Source organism: Argentina silus, assembly GCF_951799395.1.
Source record: "Argentina silus genome assembly, chromosome: 16".
Classification (NCBI taxonomy): domain Eukaryota; kingdom Metazoa; phylum Chordata; class Actinopteri; order Argentiniformes; family Argentinidae; genus Argentina; species Argentina silus.
The window spans coordinates 16,352,941-16,375,212 of record NC_139670.1 but is presented as its reverse complement, the minus strand read 5'-3'; the positions used below and the strand labels follow the sequence as shown (position 1 = coordinate 16,375,212).

At 45.4% G+C, this 22,272-nt stretch overlaps 1 protein-coding gene across 1 annotated transcript in view; it reads left to right on the top strand.

Moving 5' to 3' along the window:
* Positions 1-22,272, top strand: part of pcdh15b (protocadherin-related 15b) — a gene marked incomplete at its 5' end in the record, with an annotated part of 120,845 nt that overhangs the window by 1,327 nt on the left and 97,246 nt on the right. Inside the window, one exon of the mRNA XM_083688217.1 lies at positions 8,050-8,115. Within this exon, the coding sequence (XP_083544343.1) occupies positions 8,050-8,115 (66 nt within the window). The remainder of the gene's footprint in view (positions 1-8,049; positions 8,116-22,272) is intronic.

The window sequence follows — 22,272 nt, the reverse complement described above, 5'->3', positions numbered from 1 at the left end:
TTTGGATCGTTAGAGAGAGAGAGGACTTTTTGTTGTTATGAAGCGACGGCGATGCAGTTGCTGAGGGAAATGAGCGCATCCTCTGTGGTTGCCATGGAGTGATGGATACCGTCTTAAGCCTGTCATCAGTGTCACACAGCGCCACAGAGATGGACTTCATTGGAGCGTTGGTCCACGTCACTCTCTGTGTCTCTGTCTGTCAACACACACGCACGCACGTACGCACGCACGCACGCACGCACGCACGCACGCACGCACACATTATCATCCCTTCCCTTTTACCTTTCTCCCATCTTTCTTCTCTCTCTCTCCTGCTAATCAGTTCCTGTTGCCTCTCGTAGGTGCTTGGGTGGGATTTCTGCTATTGCATAATGTATGGGTTCCAGTATAGAGCTGATCCCTGAGCACCCACCCAGGCACTGAACCAGAGTGTCCCACTCACACACACCCACACTCTACTGAGCCTGAGTTCTCTCACCACATGCTTCACTGTGCTATACGTAGGAATATACAGGTACTGCTATGGCCTGTAACAGAATTATTCAGCAACTAGTTTTTCAGCTTGCAGGACTTGCAGGAGATTATGGTTAGCCATGGTTGTCTAAAAGAGATCCGTATAAACAAATGACCCATTTACACCGACAGTTTCGCATGCAACGTGCCTTAGCAATGCCATGTACGTTTTACATAGCAACACCACTGCGTGGGGATCCAATACAAAATTAGCCGGTTTTGGCCTTTTGGCAAGAGACGATGAATGTTTCTGATGACACAGCTCCATAAAGTATACCAGCAAATCCTGGTCAAACGCTTCCAAACGAGTGCGAGACGCAGTGAGAAATAAAGATTGTTTTCGCGATGACATCAGTGTGGTTTTTAGCGGGTCCCGTTTAAACCAAAGCGGGGGTTTTGTACCGGAGCTTGGCAACAGCTGGGGAGGAATTGAGTGAGTAGATCCATTTCCACCGAAACCCTCCCCGACGAATCACCCACTAAATCCCCCGGGGACACAAACAACCTCACAACAATCTCATGAAAAATAGCGAAAAACTTACACAACACTACAACTTTTCCTGCGATACATTTCAGTTGTCTTCTATACATGAGGCATTCTATCTAACCCAAACCCTTCTGTAGCCTGTAATATTTGAGTGCTTGATTTCTGGGGAAAAAAAAATTCAATAGCATGTTGATTTGTTTGTCTGAGCTCCTTACCGACGTACTATTCGAAGCCTAGCTCCCTGAATCACAGCAGAGGTTGTTAAGAGTGACGGTGGTATAGACAGAGCTCGGGCTCGCCTGTCTCATCAGCAGCTCACACCGTTGATCAGTCGGGGGCCGATGCCAGTCTGAGTTAGGCTCCCAGAACGGGGGGCATTGGGCTTCAGCCTGCTTGTTTTATCCCCACACACCACACTCCCTCTATGCCTCGGATCCCTGCCCTACGTTTTCCGGGCATGACCCCAGAATGTCAGCAGACTAGACTACACCGGGACGAGATGCCTCCAGGCTCTCTCCCTCTTTCCCTTCACCGCCGTCAGGGGGAAGGAAAGAGAGAGAGAGAGAGCGAGAGAGAGAGAGAGAGTCTGAGGGCATCTCTCCGCTGGTGTAGTCTACTCTGCCTCACCTTTGTGGTCCTTAATCCTCCCTCTCTCCCACCCTCAACCCTTCCCATCACCTCCATCTCTTTTTTTCTCTCCTCTCCCTCCCACCCTCCCTCCCTCCCTCCCTCCACCTCACCCTGGTCTTGTTTGTCTCGGTTCCTTAACCCCACACATCCCTCCTTCTCCCTCCCTCTCTTTTCTCTCCCCCCCCCCCCCCCCCATCCATCTCACACTGGTGTAGTCTGCCAACCCCTTCTCTGTGCTGCCCCCCCCCCTCCCTCCCCCCCACCCCCCCACCCCCCCCCCCACTCCGCCACCCACTCACTCCTATTTCCAGTCACCACTGATCCGAGATGCAAATGTCGTGGGGGGGTGTGTGTGTGTGTGTGTGTGGGGGGGGGGGGGGGGGGGGATGGTTAAAGACACGACCCGAAAAGCCCACGCAGTGTCATACTGAGAGGCCGGCGATGTGTTTACCCTCCCCTGTCTAATTAGCGATACAGACACTTCGTCTCACCGCCATTTTCCAGCGCTCTTTACTTGAGCACCCTCAACTACACACAACCACTCTGAAACATACTTCCTCTCTCTTCATTTGAAGCCGGTACCTTACACTGTTGAAAATCTCACGGCACGAATCTAAATCTACAACGTGACGGGAATGGATTTGATCGGCTTTCTTTCAGGGCTCCTTCCTCCCTTCCTCCCTTCCTCCCTTCCTCCCTCCCTTCCTTCCACCCTATAGCCTACGTCGGAGTCAGCCGAGGCGCAATATATATAAAAACCCGTAGCTAAGATCAGCAGGTATTCAAAGCCATTCCCTGTAGGCTCATCCATCCCTCACCGGAGGAGGAGACTGGGGATCTCTGACCTTGTGAGAGATTGATGTCTCTCTGGTGAAAACCCAGTCAGCGTCGCGCTGTACAGGGATCAGCTGGATGTCATCTCCAGCATAGCTTTATCCATTACAGTGCTGAAAGTCCAATATGGGGACTGGCGCCGCGACAATATTCCTTCGAATACAGACCAGGCACGGGTCTGCTAATAAGAAAATTGAATATATGAGAGAGTTAAACATGTATTTTGGCCGTGCTGTAATTATCGGCTGACAACATTCCCTCAAGCTGTCTGAGATATTTTAATTACCTGCTGGTTAGATTTGTTTACCAAGTAGAGAGACCTTTGACTATGTGTTAGTGTGTGAAGTGTGTCTGTGTGTGTGTGTGTGTGTGTGCGTGTGTGTGTGTAGTGTGTGCGTGTGTGTGTGTAGTGTGTGTGTGTAGTGTGTGTGTAGTGTGTGTGTGTGTGTGTGTGTGTGTGTGTGCGTGTGTGTGCATGCGTGTGTGTGTGTGTGTGTGTAGTGTGTGCGTGTGTGTGTCCGTGTGCATGTGTGTGTGTTTTTGTCCACATACACACCCAGTCTTCATTAGAAGGACGGGGAGTAATGAAGATGACATGTGGAGTTCTGAGAGGTGTTCTAGAGTCCGACGTTCTTCAATGGATCCCTGCGGCCTTTATCGTCCTCATTAGAGTTGTCTGAACATATAATGTGTGTGTGTGTGTGTGTGTGTGTGTGTGTGTGTGTGTGTGGGGGGGGGGGTGGGTGGTTTTCAAATGTGTTTACCCACAGTTTTTAATTCAAAGATAAACTGAAACATAAATGAGGCATGAATGTATTAATGAAACATGAAAGATGGACTAAAGTGAATTTGATGATGAATATTGAATAGGTTTGAATCTGCCTGAATACTTTGAAAACCCCTGCATGATGTTTTTATAAAACCTCATTTGAATCTCCAAGTTTCCAATACTACCAGGAATAGGGTTTGAAAGATTATGTGTTTTGGAAATATTGTGGCAATGGAAATATTATGCAAATCGTATAAAAAGGACTAAATTACTAGAAAGTTGACAAGAGTGTCTCTTCATACGGCTTAAGGCCTTACGGGAAAGTATTTATGTACTTCAGTCTTATGGATATTGCATATGCATTTCATTTCAAAATGTCACATTTCATAACACTCTTTGCTATCAAACACACACTTTGTTCATACCGAACTTCCCTCAAGGCCAAACCCAAACACATCATGAAACCACTCTCGTTTTTTTCATTTTTCCATTAAGCTTCAAATGAGACATAGAGAAATATTGTGATTATGATGCCCTCCTCTGAGTAGAACTGGCCTGGTTGACCAGGACTGTTTGCTAGCTTATTTATGGAGCTTATTGCTGCGTATTGATCTGTGTGATGATTACTGTGGATGGCCTTGGCCCAATCTCCTGACAGCATCTTTCGCACAGGTTATCAGCACAGATAGAGGAACAGAACAGAGATTGTCTTAGGGCATGTTCATTGTCTCACGGTATGGTTCTGCTTTCTGGAACTGAGCCATTTAGAGATGTTCTGATTCCGATAATAGCCGATGATTTCATCAGCCTCACTATGCTCAGATGGAATTCTAATTGTGCTTGTTGTCGTGTATCCTGAGACTTCCTTTATGCAATGTTTAGCGTAATCTGGTATGAACGGTCGATTTTAACGATAACACCGACCTCAAATCAGCGATATTCTTGCTTCAATCCATAACAGGCCATATGTTTAATCCCTGACATTTAGAAACCAAATCCAAAGTAAGCCCAAACATCTGAACTGGAGAATGACTGTTGGCTGGGTCAGGGTTTAGAGTCTTATTGTGTCGGCTAGTTTGCCTTGGAACAGTTTCGGCAGACAAACAGATGGACTTACAATTGGGTTATTAGATAAGCAGCCCTAGAGATTGTGCCGCATTAGAGTCTGTTTTCCTTGGGAGGAATACTCTCCCAGTCTTAGAACATGCAGTTGAGTTTGCTTGACGGGGGCAGACTATCTCTTACAGACATTTACGACAAAATATTATAGTATGACGATTTCACATTCAAATCAGTTTTTCGTTTCTCCTCTATAGTCCTGTGTAGCTCAGAGTATTGAGTCAGCAAAGGTAGGGTTGTGGGTTGGATTTCGGGACCATATACACAAAATGTATGGACACACTGTACTGTAAGACACTATAGATATGTCATATATAATATGCGTACAGTGTAGCGCCCTACGTAAGTAATGGGGAAGTGAAGCATTTGTTCTTCTTTTGGCTCGACACCAAACGTTTGGATTTGAAATGTGTATTTGTGTACATATTGGTTTCACCATTTAGAAATGACTTTTTATACATAGTCCCCCTATTTCATGAGGACCAAAGAGGTGTCAATGAAAGTCAAGGAAGCCATTATTAGGCAGACAAATCTGAAAAAAGGAACATAGCCAAAACCTTAGGCTTGCCAAAATCAATAGTTTGGAACAAACAGGCTGGTAGACCAAAGAAGACTTCTACAGTGGATGTCAGAAGAATGCTCACCATAATTAAACAACTGTCCCACAGATCTCCAGGAGGTAGGTGTGAATATGTTAGAGATTACCATCCGCAGAATGCCTCACCAGACGAACTACAGAGGCTTCACTGAAAGGTACAAACCATTAGTTATCCTTAAAAAGGATGGTCAGGTTTGCTAAAAAGTACCTAAAATGCCTACAGAGGTCTAGAAAAAGGTCTTGTGGACAGATAAGACTTGTCATGTACCAGAGTGATTGCAAGAGGAAAGTTTGGAGAAAAAAGGATTTGGCCAAAATTTACAGCATGCCACCTCATCTGTGAAACATGGTGGAGGGGGTGTTAATGTTTGGACATGTATAGCTGCCACTACATCTGACTAACTTGTCTAAATTGATAATGTAACTGCTGACGGAAGCAGCAGAATGTATTCTGTAATAGAAATATCTAATGTCTCCTCTAGTACAAGCAAATGCCTCCTAATTCATTGGATGGTGCTTCATCATACAGTAAGACACATGACCCAAAAGAGTTTTTCAGAGCCAAAAAGTGACTGGCCAAGTCAATCTTCAGATTTAAATCCAATTGAACACTATTCATAATTTCCTGATGATTTATGCAAAAAATGCCTCAAAACAAACAACTGAATATGGCTACAATCCAGGCCTGGCAGAGCATCACCAGAGATGATACCCAGCATCTGGTGGGGTCAATGGGTCGCAGACTTCAGGCCGGTTATTGTATGCAAAGCATTGTCGACCAAATACTAGACATGAGTGCTTAATTTGGACATTATATGAATCTGTCCCATTACTCTTTGTGCCCTGAAATAGATGACAATATATACTTAAACCTCATAGTAATTGTTTCATTTCAAATCCAAACTTTTGGAGTAAACAGGCAAAAGAAGAACAAATGCTTCACTGTCCCATTACCTACGCAGGGCACTATACAGTATATCATGCAGTCAATGTCCATGACAGGATTGTTCTTTTTTCAAGAAAGTCTGATTCAATATCTTATTTTCTTTTAAACTGTAGTCTTAATTGGATACTGCTTGGATGGTTGCCTAGCAAACAGTCCTGCACAACCATCCAATACAAAGTCTCTTTGTGTCTGTTTCGAATCTGGAAGAGTAGATCACAGGCATTCCTCTGATGTCAAAGAAGTCATTCAGTCATCCGTGCTAGAGTCTATAAGGCAGGCCTGGCCCTGAATATTTGATCGTTTGGTCTTCCATGGAGACCATTGTTGTTCCAGTGCGGTGGCTGTGCAAATACTGTAGGGTTGATAAGAGAACCCCCCCCCCAGTAGTTGGACGGTGTCGGGTTACACAGACTAATCATGTAACCCTACGCAGCCACGGGTAATTAGTAATTCATGAATGTCAGAGCACAGAGGGGAAAACTGGCGTAAACAAGGCAAACATGCCACTCCTCTTCTCCCCCTCCCCCTCCCTTGACTATTCGTCCACCATCACCACCAGAGACAACCAAATGATGTAATCAATACCCAACGTTCCGGAGCTGTCTCAGGCACATTTGGAGCAGTTTACGGGAGCGGGTAGAGGGCATTTTGATATCTTGTCTGTCTATCTTGTCTGCGCTGTGCACTTACCGGCGTGAACGGCTATTGTGTTGGAGGGAGACTTTTTTTTTTTCCGAGTAATAATCCAGCAAGTGCAGCCTCCCCTGAAAAGCCATTTTCTCCATGATCACTTATCTGTCTTTACAGCGGGGAACTCACCGCGACGCCGCCACTATGATTTATACCCAGCTGTCGGTCTTCTCATAACTAGCCATTCGTATTTGGTAAAGGTGCGTGTCTAAAACAGTTGTGGGGGGGGGAGGGGGGGAGGGGGGGAGGGGGGGGGGAGGGGGTTGGGCTGATGGGGTGAAACAGACACCTCCTCGATAACAAATGCACACCTCCCCCCGCCATGGCAATAGATCTGGCCCTGTCTGCCTGCCACCCAAGGAGCCAGTTCATCAAATCTCTCACTGATGCAGTCATTCAGATCCGACCACCACAGCAGCCCCCCCCCCGTCTCACTGTCAATGTCGCAAGGCAGTTCATCTACTGTGTGTTGCTGTTAGCAGGGAGTGAAATCAACTGGGTGGGGAGCAAATGATCTATGAAGGCTGAACATTGAAGAGAGTGGTGTTTTTTTTTCTTTTTTTTTCTTTCCTTAATAGCTTAATTAGTTGCTTGGCTGGTGTCAGAAGTGGGATTGTTGCTAGCTATGTCATTTTGTTTGCCCCCCTCCAATAACATAACAGTTGCAGCTCTGAAGTCATGAAACTGAGTTGAGTTAACCTTGATCTCGTCATGAAAAGAGTGATGGCAGAGTTGTGGCCGTGAACTCTTGTAACTCTGTTCAAAGTTTTCAAAGTAACTATACTTTTCTTTTCATTCCTTTTCCTTCTCTAATCGTTCATGTGCTTTGTGGAAATATGACTCTCAGCCTTTTTTTCCCTTTTCTTCCATCATTCTGTTGGGCTCTCTGCTGATGACACTATCTTTGACTCCAGACTGGCAGTATGAGGGTAAGGACATCTTTTTCCCCTTCGATGCTCTCTGTTGCTCTCTCTCTCTCTCCCCCTCCCTCTCTCTCCCCCTCCCTCTCTCTCTCCCTCCCGTGTCTCTCTCTCTGTGAACTGACTCTAGCACTCTTGCCACCTCTGCGGTAACAGCATGGTAGTGCTCATAAAGAAGCCATATTTCATTACACACTGTGCACTTTGCTCTTTATGCACCGTTCCTCAATGGCAGTACATGTATCCGCACATTTACATTTTACATTTGAGCAAACGCTTTTAGCCAAAGCGACTTACAACAAGTACATTTGTCTAAAGTAAGTGAATCAACTATACATCACACGTCATCGTAAGTAAAAACCTTTGATGAGAATAAGTGCCACCGGCAGTCACAGTGCGAGAGAAAAGAAGAAAACAAGTTGTTAAGGTGATAGCAGATGCTATGTAACCCGTATGAGTGTAAACTGAAACAATTTATGGGAAAAGTCCATTGGATATTGCCTAAAACCTTTGTCTTTTTATTTTTTTCCCCATGATTTTCAGAATGCAAACTCTCTAGGACTGGGCCTCCCGCCACCATCGTTGCCATCGACGAAGAGAGCCCTAATGGTATGTGTATTTACTATTTACTCATATTCAACGTATTGAAATACCGCCGCTAATGATATGCCGTGATAATTACCTCCTTAACTTGAGGGAAATTTACTCTAGCAATCAGGCTTACAGCATCGCATTTCCTCGGGCGATAAAACACAGAAAATGGTTCACTAATATTTATTCTGGTGGGTTAAGACTTGACTAAGAGTGTGTTTATGACTTAACTCTTCCTCCTAATTGTTTTCCTCGGTTGAGGGCTGAACCATTAGCGGTTTATGGGGGGGGGAAATTGAAGCTTCCCCACTAGGGCTGCAGTAGTGGAGCCTGTGGTGTCTTTTAGCCTGTAATGAGTGGGCCTCCTGTTGTTGTGGCCGTATTTCTCTCCCTCCTTAGACTTCCCCATGTATTTCTTTCCATCACACACGGGGCCCGTTGGCAGCCATGCCACAGATGGTAGTCGGAGCGTTCTCTCGCACAGCCAGGGGCCCCCTTCAGTGTAATAGATCTCCCTTTCTCTTTCTCTCTCTTTATCTCGCTCTCTCGCTTGCTCTCTCTCTCTCTCTCTCTCTCTCTCTCTCTCCCTCTTCTCAAACTGTGACTCTCGTCTGACTCACTCCTCATTCAGAGGTGTGGCCGGCTGGCTGCTGGCTGGTGTGCTGGTGTGTTTGGGGGCCTGGGCTCGGCTGTAATTGCGTTTGAACATTAGTGATGCATTTGACAGGTGTTACGGGAGGTCACCCGCCGCTGTTCCCCCTAACCGCCCAATGAGCAGCCGGCTTTCTCATACTGCTGCTCATCACCCCTACCCTCCATCCCCCACATCCCCCTGCAACCCCCCTCTCTGGGACTGTGTGTGTGTGTGTGTGTGTGTGGGTCCAAATAGTGCCTGCTCGAGGGTTGGAGTTTTGCCTTTAAGTCAACTGCAGGTTTTTGTAATTACAGGGGGCATATGCTGTGCCGTTCCCCCCGAAGGTATTTGCTTGAAAGGCTAAATGGGTTAGAAGTATTTTTTTCAGATATTTGGCCACTGTACTTTACCGCCGCTGCAGACTTTTACTTTGCTGCAGTATGAAAGGCTTATTGTCTCTGTCACACCTTTGTGGAGTTAATTTGACTTGCAGAATCAAAGCTGTTCTCATTGGTATTCAATCCGGCATTTGTATTTTCTTGTTGTAAAGTGTGCATTAATTGAGTATCATGGCATAACGTAATTGTTTTAGGGTAGAGGTTTTGTGCAGGAGTCAGAATGTGTTTGCGTTGGGAAATTAGAGGGAAAAGCACTTACTGTATGTTTGCAGAGCTCAGCGAGTCCCCAGCCCTGAGGATTTAAACACATTCTTTCCTCGTGAAGCAGTCATTACCTGTGATTTTCACTCCATGCCGTTTTCGAAGGGTTCTTTTAATTTTATTGAACTGATGAATCGTAGTTCATAGGACCATACACAATGACATGTGAGGTATTTTCAGCATGATACTCATCCAAAGCAATTTCCGTTTCCAAAGTATTTATTATTATTAACACTCATACTTAACCACCCTTAGGGCTTCAATTTGCATGAGGAACATTGTGCTAAAGTCTGAGCAAAATCAGCCATCTTAACCATAATATTTCTAAATGATGATACGATGAGAATCAATGGGAGTTTTGAATACTGCAACTAGCATTTGCATGATATGACTTTTTCAAACTGTTTACTAAAACTCTGGTTGAATAATCACAATGTTCTCTTTTGTTGAAGACAAGATACAATACAAATCATGCTGGAACATATTCTGAGTTATCGAGTTTGGTTTCTCTCTAGAGATGCCTATGCGTGGATGTGTGAGAAGTATGATATGTGCTTTGGCTTGGATGCCACTAAGGGAGGGCCAACCTCAGGCATGGTTCAGAGGATGCGAGTGGCCCCGCCTTTTGGAGAGAGTCGGTGTGAGTGTGAGACTCATCTGGTGGGGCCAGCTGGTTGTGTGTAACCCTTCCAAAAGCCATCCAGCCAATCGACCCGTTTCAAGCTCGGTTGCGAGCAGTGTCAGCGTAGGAGCCTTGTGCACGAGTCGGGTGCAAGGTGCACATTAATTGTCTCAAGTGGTTGTGCATGTGAGTCACTGAGAACAGGGAGGGTTGAGAGTGTGCACGTGAGTCGCGGAGAGCACAGGAGGTGGGCATGACAGAGAGGACAGGTGGTAAGTATATTTAATTATCTTGATTCATGACATCTTTTTTTATCATTTCAATTCATCTCTGGTACCAGTCTACCCGGCAACACTTCTAGAATATGGATCAAGTGAGTTTGAGTCGAAAGCAGTGTCTTACCAAATGTTTGTGGCATTTTCCTGGGGCCATACAGCTCAGAGAGCCCTATCTGAACTGCATAGGACACATACTGCATAACGGACTGTACACAAATGTGGACATTTGCTTTGTGCGACATTCCAAACATCAGAGATTAATCGTGATTGAGCTTGAAATTGACCGTGGTTTCTGTTTTGAATAATCCAGTAGGGCCTATATTATTATTATTATTATTTACTCCGTTATTTCCCCCGCTTCATCCCACCCAAATGGTCTCGGTGGTGAAAACCTGAAGCGGTTCGTCAACCTGTTCTCACCCCGTTTTTAACAAATGGGTGGGGGAAGGGGAAGGGGAAGGGGAAGGGGAAGGGGGAATTCAACGTTGCAAAACACTTTTTGCGCACTACGCACTACATAGGCGTCTCTGTCACAGCCATGAAGTAGAGGCATGGGAGAGAAAACAGAAATCTTCTCTGTCCAGCCTATCTACTTTTCTATTCAGTCCCTCTGAATCCCTTAAATCCTTGAACCTATCTCGCATGGAAATTCCTATTATTCTGTAATCCATAGAATCAAATCAAAGGTTGCATTATCAAAGCAGACTCACTTATTCGTATAAAATGTTCCCTGTGTCACGTGCCGCGCATATGAGAGAATATGTGGTGACAACAAACGGTATGTAGATAGTAGATGAGGATATTTGAAAAATACAAGTTGGTCCCCCTTAAGATAACTTGATATTTAAACAATTTCCACTCTTCATGTCCCTGTCATTCATGACCTGATCTGCTAATCAACTCTGTTTGGTCAAATATAGGAGATATTCTGTCATTCGTGCAAGAAGTGAATTTATCCAGCAAGCTGATTAAGCAAGGCTCTGCAATCATAACTATTCTCTCTCACGTTTCTTTGTGTCATTATTTTTGTTATAAGGAACCAAGAAGGATGACTCTTTTCAAACATCCTTCACAGCTCTTGCCTCCACCTGGTGGTGGCTTTCAGCAGCACTTCAGGCAGGATCGGCACGCTGTGCGTGTTGCCATCGTCAAGTGGGGTCAGTTAGCAGCCTTGAAAAGGCCATGGAGAAAACGGAGATGCGAGAGGGCTACCTGCAGGAGTGGAGAAACAAGCAGGATGGGAACAATGTGCGTACTCCCATCACCTCGAAGAGTCAGTTAAGCAACCGTGATAAGGCAATGGAGAACACTGAGAAGCATGAGGGGGAGAAGGACAAGCGGTAGCCAGCGGTCTATGGGTAGCCAGCGGCCTGGGGGTAGCCAGTGGACGGGGGGTAGAGGGGTCTAGAGGTAGCCAGCGGCCTGGGGGTAGCCAGCGGTAGCCAGCGGTCTTGGGGTAGTCAGCGGCCTGGGGGTAGCCAGTGGACGGGGGGTAGAGGGGTCTAGGGGTAGCCAGCGACCTGGGGGTTCCGGTGGTGGCCAGCGGTCTAGGGGTAGCCAGCGGCCTGGGGGTAGAGGGGTCTGGGGGTAGCCAGCGGCCTGGGGGTAGAGGGGTCTGGGGGTAGCCAGCGGTCTAGGGGTGGCCAGCGGCCTGGTGGTAGCCAGTGGTCGGGGGGTAGAGGGGTCTGGGGGTAGCCAGCAGTCTGGGGGTAGCCAGCGGTCTGGGGGTAGCCAGCGGCCTGGGGGTAGCCAGAGGTCGGGGGGGAGCCAGCGGTCAGGGGGGAGCCAGCGGCTTGGGTGGTAGCCTGGGCCGAGGAAAGCAGAAGGAGCTGAGGGAGGAGGGAGGAGGGAGGAGGGAGGAAGGGCACCACTTAAGACGGAAGAGAGAAGCCAGCGGGAGCCAGAGTGACCTGTGTCACAGGAGCTCTGGCCAGGGAGGAGAGAAATGAGTGTGGTGCAGGCAGGACGGGGGAAGGGGAGAGGCGAGAAGCCGCAGGGGCGAGTGAAGAGAGTGGAGACTCGCATGGTGTGTCAGAGTGAGACAAAAATAACCAACAGCAGTGTAGGTAAATAAGAGAGATAGAGTTATTCATTCAGTGGAGTCAGTTTGGTACGTAACCCAAAAGGCCCAGGGAGAAGCAATATGGCAATGCATAGTAGTGCTAAGTTATTTCCACAACAATGAGTCTGGAGTAAACCGTAACCTGAGTGACAAAAAAAGCGGGCCGAGTGACGTCATCACCGTGACTGTTAAAGAAACAAGGAAGTGGCGCACGTGAATGTTTTCTTTGTGACTGTAAGAAAGGCAACTGTAGGTAAAAACGACGTGTAAGACGGCTGTTTGAACCCACCCAAGGAAAACAACCTACAGCTAACAGCCGTGGAGCAGTGAGCGCAGTAGCTGGGCTCATGGAAAGCTGACCGATGGAAAAAAGAGGTGGAAAAAAGAGGTGATACAGAGGTATACGGAGACTGAGCGAACAACCACAGGGAAGGGTCGAGCGTCGGGGAGATGGCAGTGTGAAGTAGCCGACTGGCAAAAACCAGTGGTAGATCAGACTCAGTGCCTGGTGTGATCTGGTGATGGGAGATGAGGATGGGTCAAAAGCCAGCATGTCGTTTGTGGAGGTCGAGCAAACAAACCTGTGGTGAGGGTCGGATACCAGAGAAATACTGGGAAATCAAGGCATCACGGATCACAGCAAAATCTTTGTAGAAATGTCTCTCAGTGAATTCTGGTCAGAAAGGAATACAGCCAAATGTTCAAGGTAGAGTACACCCTATGAAAATCTATATCCTATATCGAGCTAAAGATCAATGTTTGCCAGACTATCTAAGTTAGGCTAGTTTGCTATGTACTGTAGCAGGTAAGAGCCAGCCAAGAAGAATTACAAATAATGAATCTCCTCTATGCACACACACACACACATACATCTCCTGACAGATAGACACACACACACACGCTTTAAATCCATCAGCAGTCCTGAGATACGACTGTCTTCCCCATACAAGTGGATTGGTCCGAGAATTCCGATTGCGCCGAATCGCCGATCTGTTGCAAGACATGACTACCGATTGTGTGATCAAGATTAGCGAGTATACATAGTTCCTTGCTCAAACCAATCACCTTGAATGCAGAGAAAGTTTAAATGAGTCTCTCAATGAGGGGTCTCGCTCCCCCCCCCCCCCCCCCCCCCCGTTCAATGTTACTATCATAAGCTTCTTGTGCGGTTGATTACATTTTTGATAATCAGCTCGTTTTAATTATTTGTTCTTTTTCCCCCAAAATCTATATCTAACAAGGCCATACCCCACACACCCCCTCAATTTGAGCACTGATGTTATGTTATATGCAGAGATACAGTACAGAATCAGGGCAATTACAGTGCAAGTACCACTATGTGGCACACTGATTGACACTGCAGTATGTACAGTGGCATGTAGCTACTTATCCTCAATCATGCTCTAAAAGGTCAATTAAATCTGGATATTCCAGAGGTATAGAGATTTAGAGTGTATGTTCCATGTAATCAGTGTTTTGTGAGCAGACCTGGGTCATTTTACTTATTAAATAAGTACTTTCTTTGCTTGAGCCTGCCTGGAGTGCCAGATGATACCTTTTTGGGGCTATTCCATTGGTCCCCATTGTGCCAGGCAAACTCAATCCAGCAAAGCTACATAAGTATTATTTCAAATACTATCTATACTGTACTATACTATACTATACTATACTATACTATACTATACTATACTGAACTCAGGTCTGTTTTGGATGATAGATATGCAGCATAAGCCTTCTTTGCACATACTATGAAAGTCACCCAAAAAAAACGGAAGCAAATCAAGTCAGCCGTACATTTCAAACCTCATTTCCTCCAAACTTGACTTGTCTCAGCAAAATCACGAGTTGTTTCAGCTGTCCGTCTCTTCCCTCCAACAGCTAGGAACTCATTTAATCGGAAATGAATAAAGTTACTGCCTTGACATCTTTTATGATAAGAGGACAATTTGATGTATTATTTCCAAGGCACATAAACCTAAAGTACTGTAAGTGTCAGTGGAGGACAGAATCTCTTCACACTGGGCTAAAAACACTGCACAAGACACTCTGACACCGTCATTATTACTAGACTGCATTCTCGTTTGATATCTTTCTCTCTCCTGCAGTCTTTTCTAACTGTGATCGGGTGTGAGTATCAAGTGTGAATGATGGAAGGGCCCCTGCTGTTGATGGAGAGCTGGTAGAGGGTCACACGCTGGAGTAGCCCCTGTTAGCTGTCAGGCTGGTGTGAGGTATCCCTTGTCACACACACACACACACACACACGCACGCACACACACACACACACACACACACACACACACACACACGCACACACACAGTTCACTCATCAGTATCACCAGGCCAATTTCAAGGTCCCCTTGAGTGTCCGCCATAGCACAGAAGACAAAGGTGAAGAGTGGGGCGGGGTCGGGTGACGAGAGGGATGGCAATCAATAGTGACATCTATGGAAGAACAGGGAGTATTGATCTAAGAGACAGAGTGTGAAGTGGAGGTCCTTAAAGGGACAGACAGGTAATTACTAGATGGCCATGCTGCAAAGGTCATGATTGGCTTTATCCTCAGAACTTCTCAACAAGATGTTCTCCTCCAATGCATTTTGAGGATAGAGGATGGCGGAGAGGACGCGAGGAAGCAAGTTTTTAACAATTGAGAAAGGCCCCATCTGTTGTTGAGCCTTAATCAAGGGTTAGGTTTATGTTTAGGGGCAAGGTTAGGGTTAGGGTTAGGGTTCAGGGAGGATGAAAAAAGGAGAAAAAAGGAGGAAAACTGCCGTTGCTCTGGAGTTATCTGACTGGCTACTGTCTTCACCTCATTTAATCTGCATGTCCTCCGCTCCTCAGCACTTTTCTTACCTCGTTCAATTTCTTGCCTATCTTATTATCCTCATAATGTGGCTGAAACTGAAACATTTTTCAATTTTAACGATTTTATAGTTGGCTGTGGAGTGCAAGTTATAACACTCCATTAAGATTTACCATTAGGGGCAATTTTCTGGTCATATATTAAGCCTACTCTTGATCAGAAAACCCTTTCAGGGTTTTCAATGAACAACGCCTGAAGTCCAGGACTCGGCTTAATCTGGGCTTGGTAAACGAGTCCTATCTATCTTTACAGGTACATACAGTACTATGACATCATATAGTAGTAAGATGCAAAGTAAACCTTAAATATCTCCCCCATCCCTTCAACTACAGCTACCACTCAAAGTAATCTTGTTCCCAGACACTTCCGCCCAATATGCTTGGAAGGTCTGGTGGACGAACGTGTTAAACTTGGCCTTCATTTACCTAATACAACACTCCTGATGCATAGCCATTGATATACCTCACACCAACACTCTCCCATAGCACTTCCCCCCAGTGCTTACATACCACACATTTCTGATTCAAAGCCAAAACAGTCACTAAAATAAAAAAATAAAAAAGACAAATACTTTACTCAGTAAATTTCCTTCCACAAGGCCACGTTGTTATTCCAGGCTCATATGCGCTGTGCGCAATAGCCTGAGGATGAGGCTACACTCAAAGAGGATAGGCTTGGCACTTCTGTTTGGTATTTCTGGAGGAGTGCTCCTCATTGAGTGATTGAGAACCTGTGTCCTTCATCCCCTGCCCTCTGTCCAACCTATATGTGCATCAGGCTCTGTATGGATTAAATGGCCGCCCACAACGTTCAAAATTGTTGAACGAACGTTGCCAGCGCAGTGATCTTAGCAGTGGATGCTCAGACATTTTAGTGGACCCGTGTCCAATGCCCCTCAGGGTTTTTGGGGAAAATGCTCCCTTTTGGGTTTAATGATGTGATAGCATGATAATCGATAACCTCAACGTCGCTACTAGCATGCTAAGTATTCGATAGGAAGGGTCATTACCTCATATATGGGCACCTAGTGAAAATGGCGACGCATGATCAGACACAACCCCATAGTATTTGGTCCCACAACGCACCATTGTTTTTAAAAGCAGCTGGAACTGAGACTAGGCTTGGTAGAGGAAGGCCGTAGAGATGACAGGAAAGCCTGTGCTGTAGTAATGTTTGCCAGTGGTCATGTCCGCTGGCCTAATGTCTTGTGAAGAGCTTATTTAATGCACCAGCAACCCCCCCACCCCCCCCTCCCCTGCTATGCCTATTTGACTTTACATGGGTCATTTTAATCTTGGACTCTTCAGTGCCGCAGGGTTTCCCCCCCCGCCTTGTATTGTCAGGGGCAAAATTGAATATAGCAATTTATTGTCATTGTCAGTGGCCCAAAAAACATTCTGTTTGAATTTGATTAAAACTAGGTACAGTATGTGAAGTATGTTCACATTCTTGCTCTCTTCTCTCTCTCTCTCTCTCTCTCTCTCTCTCTCTCTTTCTCTCTCTTTCTCTCCTGATCCCTCTTCCGCTCAAACAAAAATGTACGGTATCACAAAGGACACTAAAGAATAAACTGCGTATAACCTAGTTTTATGAATGGTATACAGAAGTCTCTTACATGCATAGAGTCTGTACACTCTATTCTCCAAAAGTTTGGATTTGAAATCAAACAATTACTATCATCATATGATGCACAGACTGTGCTCTCCACTCATAATGCCCTGACGGAGAAAAGGCATGAGAAATTGTTTTGATGTTGCTGTCTGCACAAACTCAACAGAGCGTAAATCTGTTGTACTTCTTTGAGGTCAAGGATCCAATGCAGCCTGCGCCGTTCAATCATCTCAGTGCGTCGCGATGAATAACACGCGTCCCTTTCTCTTTGTTTTGATGGTACGGCAAAAAAAATAAATCAAATAAATATGATGTGCAGATAGGGGCCAAAACAGAGTGGGCTGGGAGAGAGTTCAAGTTAACAGAACCCCCTTTGCCGGGGAGGGAAAATAGATTACAGGACCCTGGATCAGGGTTTTCAAGTGGGAGAGTGAAATTGAAAGAGTGTGTCTGCAGTCCTGCCTTTTGTTATGTTAGCGATAGAAAAAGCTGTCGAGCAGATGGGACATCTTCTCCTTCTTTCCTGGCTGGACTTTTTTTTTGGTGTTTTCAAACTGGCGTGTGTCCTTTCTGGAGAAAAGAAAAGAAAAGCCTCCCAATAATATAACACCTTATTCAAGCATTGTAGAAGAACATTCTGATAACCTAGTGGATTTCTAGATGTTCTTTCTACAATGTATATTATGAGTGGCTAGTCAGTGAAAGCCTATTGTAAAGTGACCCTGTTATACTTCTGCGAGTGTGAGTAAAGAATCGGTGACTGTGAATAGCAAACACACACACTGTGACACTGTGAATAAGATTATGTTTAAGTTTACACCGGTATTTCGATTTCCATAATCCTTGCGAAGTGGTACACACATGTGGCTGTGATATAAGGCATACTTGATAAGCTGTGAGAAGCTTTGACATAGGATTGCTACAATATGATCCTGCATAGTCTGTGATATACAGTATGCACGGGTGTAGGTTTAATTTTAAATGTGGGGGGCACACTTCTGGGGCGGGGTATGGAGGAGGGTCTGGAGGGGGAATTATTTGTGCAATTTTAAGCAGATTTCCTGTATTTCTACAGGAACAGCAAATTGATTGATTGAGTCTTTTTTTTTTTTTTTTCAGAAATAAAAGATAAACGTTTTATATATATAAATTACAATACAATTGATAAACAATAAGCACCAAAGGAGAGCAGAGGAAAATACCAATAAGGTGGTGCATATTTTGTTCTGGCTTTTGTTAAAATATTTAAATGGTTTCTTCTCATTAATGTATGATGCTGATCCTTCTACAGGCAAGGTTCATAGACTATAGCCGAACATTTGGCAACTTATGAACAAAGCTAAGTAAAAATACTTCCATTTGATGCCCTTCATGAGATACTGTCCTTTTAACACTAGAAGCCCTGGGCCCTCATTACTAACCAAAGTACCCAGAGTATTTGTTGTGTAATAGTGTAATAGTGTAATCATTGAAATGCAAAAAATAATGCACTGGTTATGTTTCGTCAGAACTTAGGAATCATTACAATACCACAATACACAATACATATTAAATACAACATATTGACAAATATAATTGGTGTACTGTAACTGTACATTGTAACTGTACAAAAAAACCAAACTGCAATCAAATGTGAAGCGCCAATGCTTGATAAACACAACAGAACACAAATCTGAAGCAATAATAACATGGAATGAAATATAATTATACATATGTGTACGAACGGCTACACACCAGTCATTTGCTAAAGCTAAAACGACATCTTTCAGTGGCTGTTGACAGCATCGATAATAGTTTTGAATGGTGAACATAAGAGCTGACAGATTTGTGTGTGGACTTTGGATTTTGCATAAAGGTGCATAAAGCTTTTTTAAACAAATCTGTCGGCCAAATGTCTGGAATCAGGGCAGATTTGTCCATCTGCTCTTATCGTCAGTCAGACACACACACACAGGCTACTGAAGCCTACATACACACATAGGTGGAGAAATACACACACAGATGGCTGGAGTAAAACAAATGGAAGATGCCTGCGTTTTGACATTCGGGTGTGATGAAGGGTAAATGTCTGTTCTTTGCAGGCTGGGTGGTCCAAAAGCCAGCCGGTTACCCGTCCGCCCGCCGTCCCACCTGTGCATGGTCCTAAAGCACGCAGAGTTGCAGCTTTTAAATAGGTTTTCCTTTTTCATTTTCCAAAAGTGAAATTGTCATGCTTGATGAAACCCACGCCCCTGGATACAAGCCAGATTTACGGCCATTATGGTGCAAACTTTTTTGTTTGAATTTCATACAATATGTCCCAGAATAACTAATTGGACATTTTGTTCAATTGTACCATTGTCAGACATAATTTAGATTCTGCAGCACATGGCCCCGAATATACTGTGACATTACCATACAAAACATCCCCACCAATCAAACGACTATATTGGCCCATTTCACCAGAGATAATGGGCCAAGAGCAGACTGTCTCTCTGCTGCCTGTGTACTGGGTGCTGCGTGGGGGCGAATGGGTACAATGTGTTGATGTGTAAACAGCGATGTGCCTGCATCCTCTCTGTGTGTCCCGGGCTCAGGGTGGTCACAGACTCCCAGCCAATGTCCACCCCCCCCCCCCACACACACACACACACACACACACATACCCCCCACACACTGCCCCGCCCCCACCTGTCACAGGTGCTCTGCCAGCTTGCAGGACTATGCCCATCCTATGCCATCCCATGTGCCAGCTGTTTGGGGACCTACAGGACTCCCTCTCTCCCTGCTAGTCAAATGTCAGCCTCCAGCTGCTGGAGCGTGGGGAGAGGAGGGGGGGGAGTGGGGGGTGGGGGGGGGGGGGCGTCTGTACTGTAACAGACACAGCGCCAGGCCCAGATGTATTCTTAAACCCATCAATGTTAAAGTAACAGCCATCTGGCTGAACAGGACTAACTAAAGCTGTGTAGCGCAGGGGAAGAGATATCAATGGTACTAGCAACAGAGAAGGAGGAGGGAGGGAGGGAGGGAAGGAGGGAGGAAGGGAGGGAGAGAGAGGGAGGGATGAAAGGAGGGAGGGATGGGTGGATGGAGGGATGGATGTAGGGAGAGAGGGAGGGAGGGATGGGTGGATGGATGGATAGAGGGGTGGAGGGAGGGAGGGAGGGAGGGAGGAAGGGAGAGAGGGATGGATGGAGGGATGGAGGAAAGGGGAGAGGGACAGAGGGATGGATGCAAATGGATCATAACCAGTTTGCTCCTATTGATATCCTTCAGTCTATCAATTCAGTTGTCCTTTGTCCATTTTGTTTGATTTTGGGGGTCTTTAAACGATACATTGGCGGTTGGAAATAGTCCATTTTCGATTTCTAAGGTACACCAATGAATATCCAACATGAAGCACTAGGTCATATGCGTGCTATTGGAACTATGGCAAGTTTTGAAATGAAACCCCTTCACAGTGAGTCTTAGCAACCGCTGAACCCAGTCTCACCCCAGTCACTCATAGAAATGTGTGTGTGTGTGTGTGTGTGTGTGTGTGTGTGTGTGTGTGTGTGTGTTTTGGTAAATGAGTAATAGCTATGTATTGTATGCGATTGTATTGTGTTTGAATGTGTATTTTGGACTAGAGTCTTCTACTCTCTTACTGTTAGTACACTTATATCCGAATAGTTGGTGCACATGTGTGTGTGTGTGTGCTTGCGTGTGTTAAATGTGCGTGTGTGTGTGTGTGTGTGTGCTCACCATTTACCACTCTCTGGTAAAATCTTTTATCGACCTTTTCCACCGAGCTTATAATATATACACTAACCGAGCACACACACACACACACACACACACACACACACACACACACACACACACACACACACACACACACACTTCATTAGGAACACTATACTAATACTGGGTAGGGCCTCCCTTTGCTCTCAAAGCCTCAATTCTTCGTGGCGTTGATTCCACAAGATGTTGGAAACATTCCTTTGAGATTCTGGTCCATGATGACATGATTGCATCACGCAATTCCTGCGGATTTTTCAGGTTCACTTTGAAGCTGTGAATCTCCTGTTCTACCACATCTCAAAGGTGTTCTGTTGGATTCAGATCCGGTGGCTGGGAAGGCCACTGAAGAACACTGAACTCATTGTCATGTTCATGAAACCAGTTTGAGATGACTTTTGCTTTGTGACATGGTGCATTATGTGGTGGAAGTCTAGGATTTGTATAACCTGAAAATAGTTCTATGAATGTATTTTCCATAACAATTATCATGCTGGAAGTAGCCATTATAGAAGATGGGTAAATTGTGGCCATGAAGGGATGCACATGGTCAGCAACAATATTCAAATAGGCTGTGGCATTCAAGCGATGATTGATTGATATTAATGGGCCAAGAAAGTGTGCCAAGAAAACATTCACAGGTCTTTATGGCAGGGCTAATGATGGGAAGATGACAGACAGCTGGTAACTTGACTCCCACACACCTGACTCCACTTCTGACCATCAGGGAGAGAGCAACAGAGCGAGAGCAGGAGATGAGGGGTACTGCAGGCTAGATGGAAGTGGAGGGCGTGGAATTCTGATATAAGTGGGCTTAAGTAAGAGTAGAAGATCCTAGACAATTTCACAATACACATTCAAACATGATACAATCGCATACAATATATAGCCATCCTCTCAACTCATTCACCAACACACACACACACACACACACACACACACACGCACACACACACACACACGCACACACACACACACACACACACACACACACACACACAGACACTTATTCATTCCAAACGCTCTAGTCTGTGATGTGCATGGTGTCTGAATGGAAGACGCTTCAAACACACATTTCTGTTTTTAAAGTACTTTCATATTTCCATTTCCAGTCAAACACAATATGTGACTGTGACACCAGGGCTCTCACATTGAAACCACAGGAAAAAATGCATTACCCATCAACACTGATTGCTGAGCAATGATGGGAGAACTCTATTCTCTATTTGACTCAATGTAGGTCACCGTTGTTATGAGGGTGTGCTGAGAAACCGTGTCAGGAGAGTCAAAGGGAATAGGATATGTCCTGTGTTGTGTTGGGACCGGGCTTCTCGTTTCGGGAAAAGCCTGGTGAAATCATTTGTGGAAAAGTAGCTACAAAGGGGCGGAAACCCGTTTGAAACGAGTGACGTCTCGCCAACCACGTCAAACCAATCCGGTACCTCATGTCTTCGCCTGCTAGATTGTGTGTATGGAAGCGCGCTTCTGGCAAGAACTGAATTCAGTTTTTCCTTCATGTTTTTCTTCCTTTCTCTTCAATGTTACACGCTAGAATCTAGCAACAACTCTATAGAAAAATAGTCCTACCCGGTCGTAAAAGAGTCAGGACGACACACAGAACAACAAGTGATGGTCTATGGGGATGTGCATCCAATGACATTCCGAGCACATTCTCCCATCACTC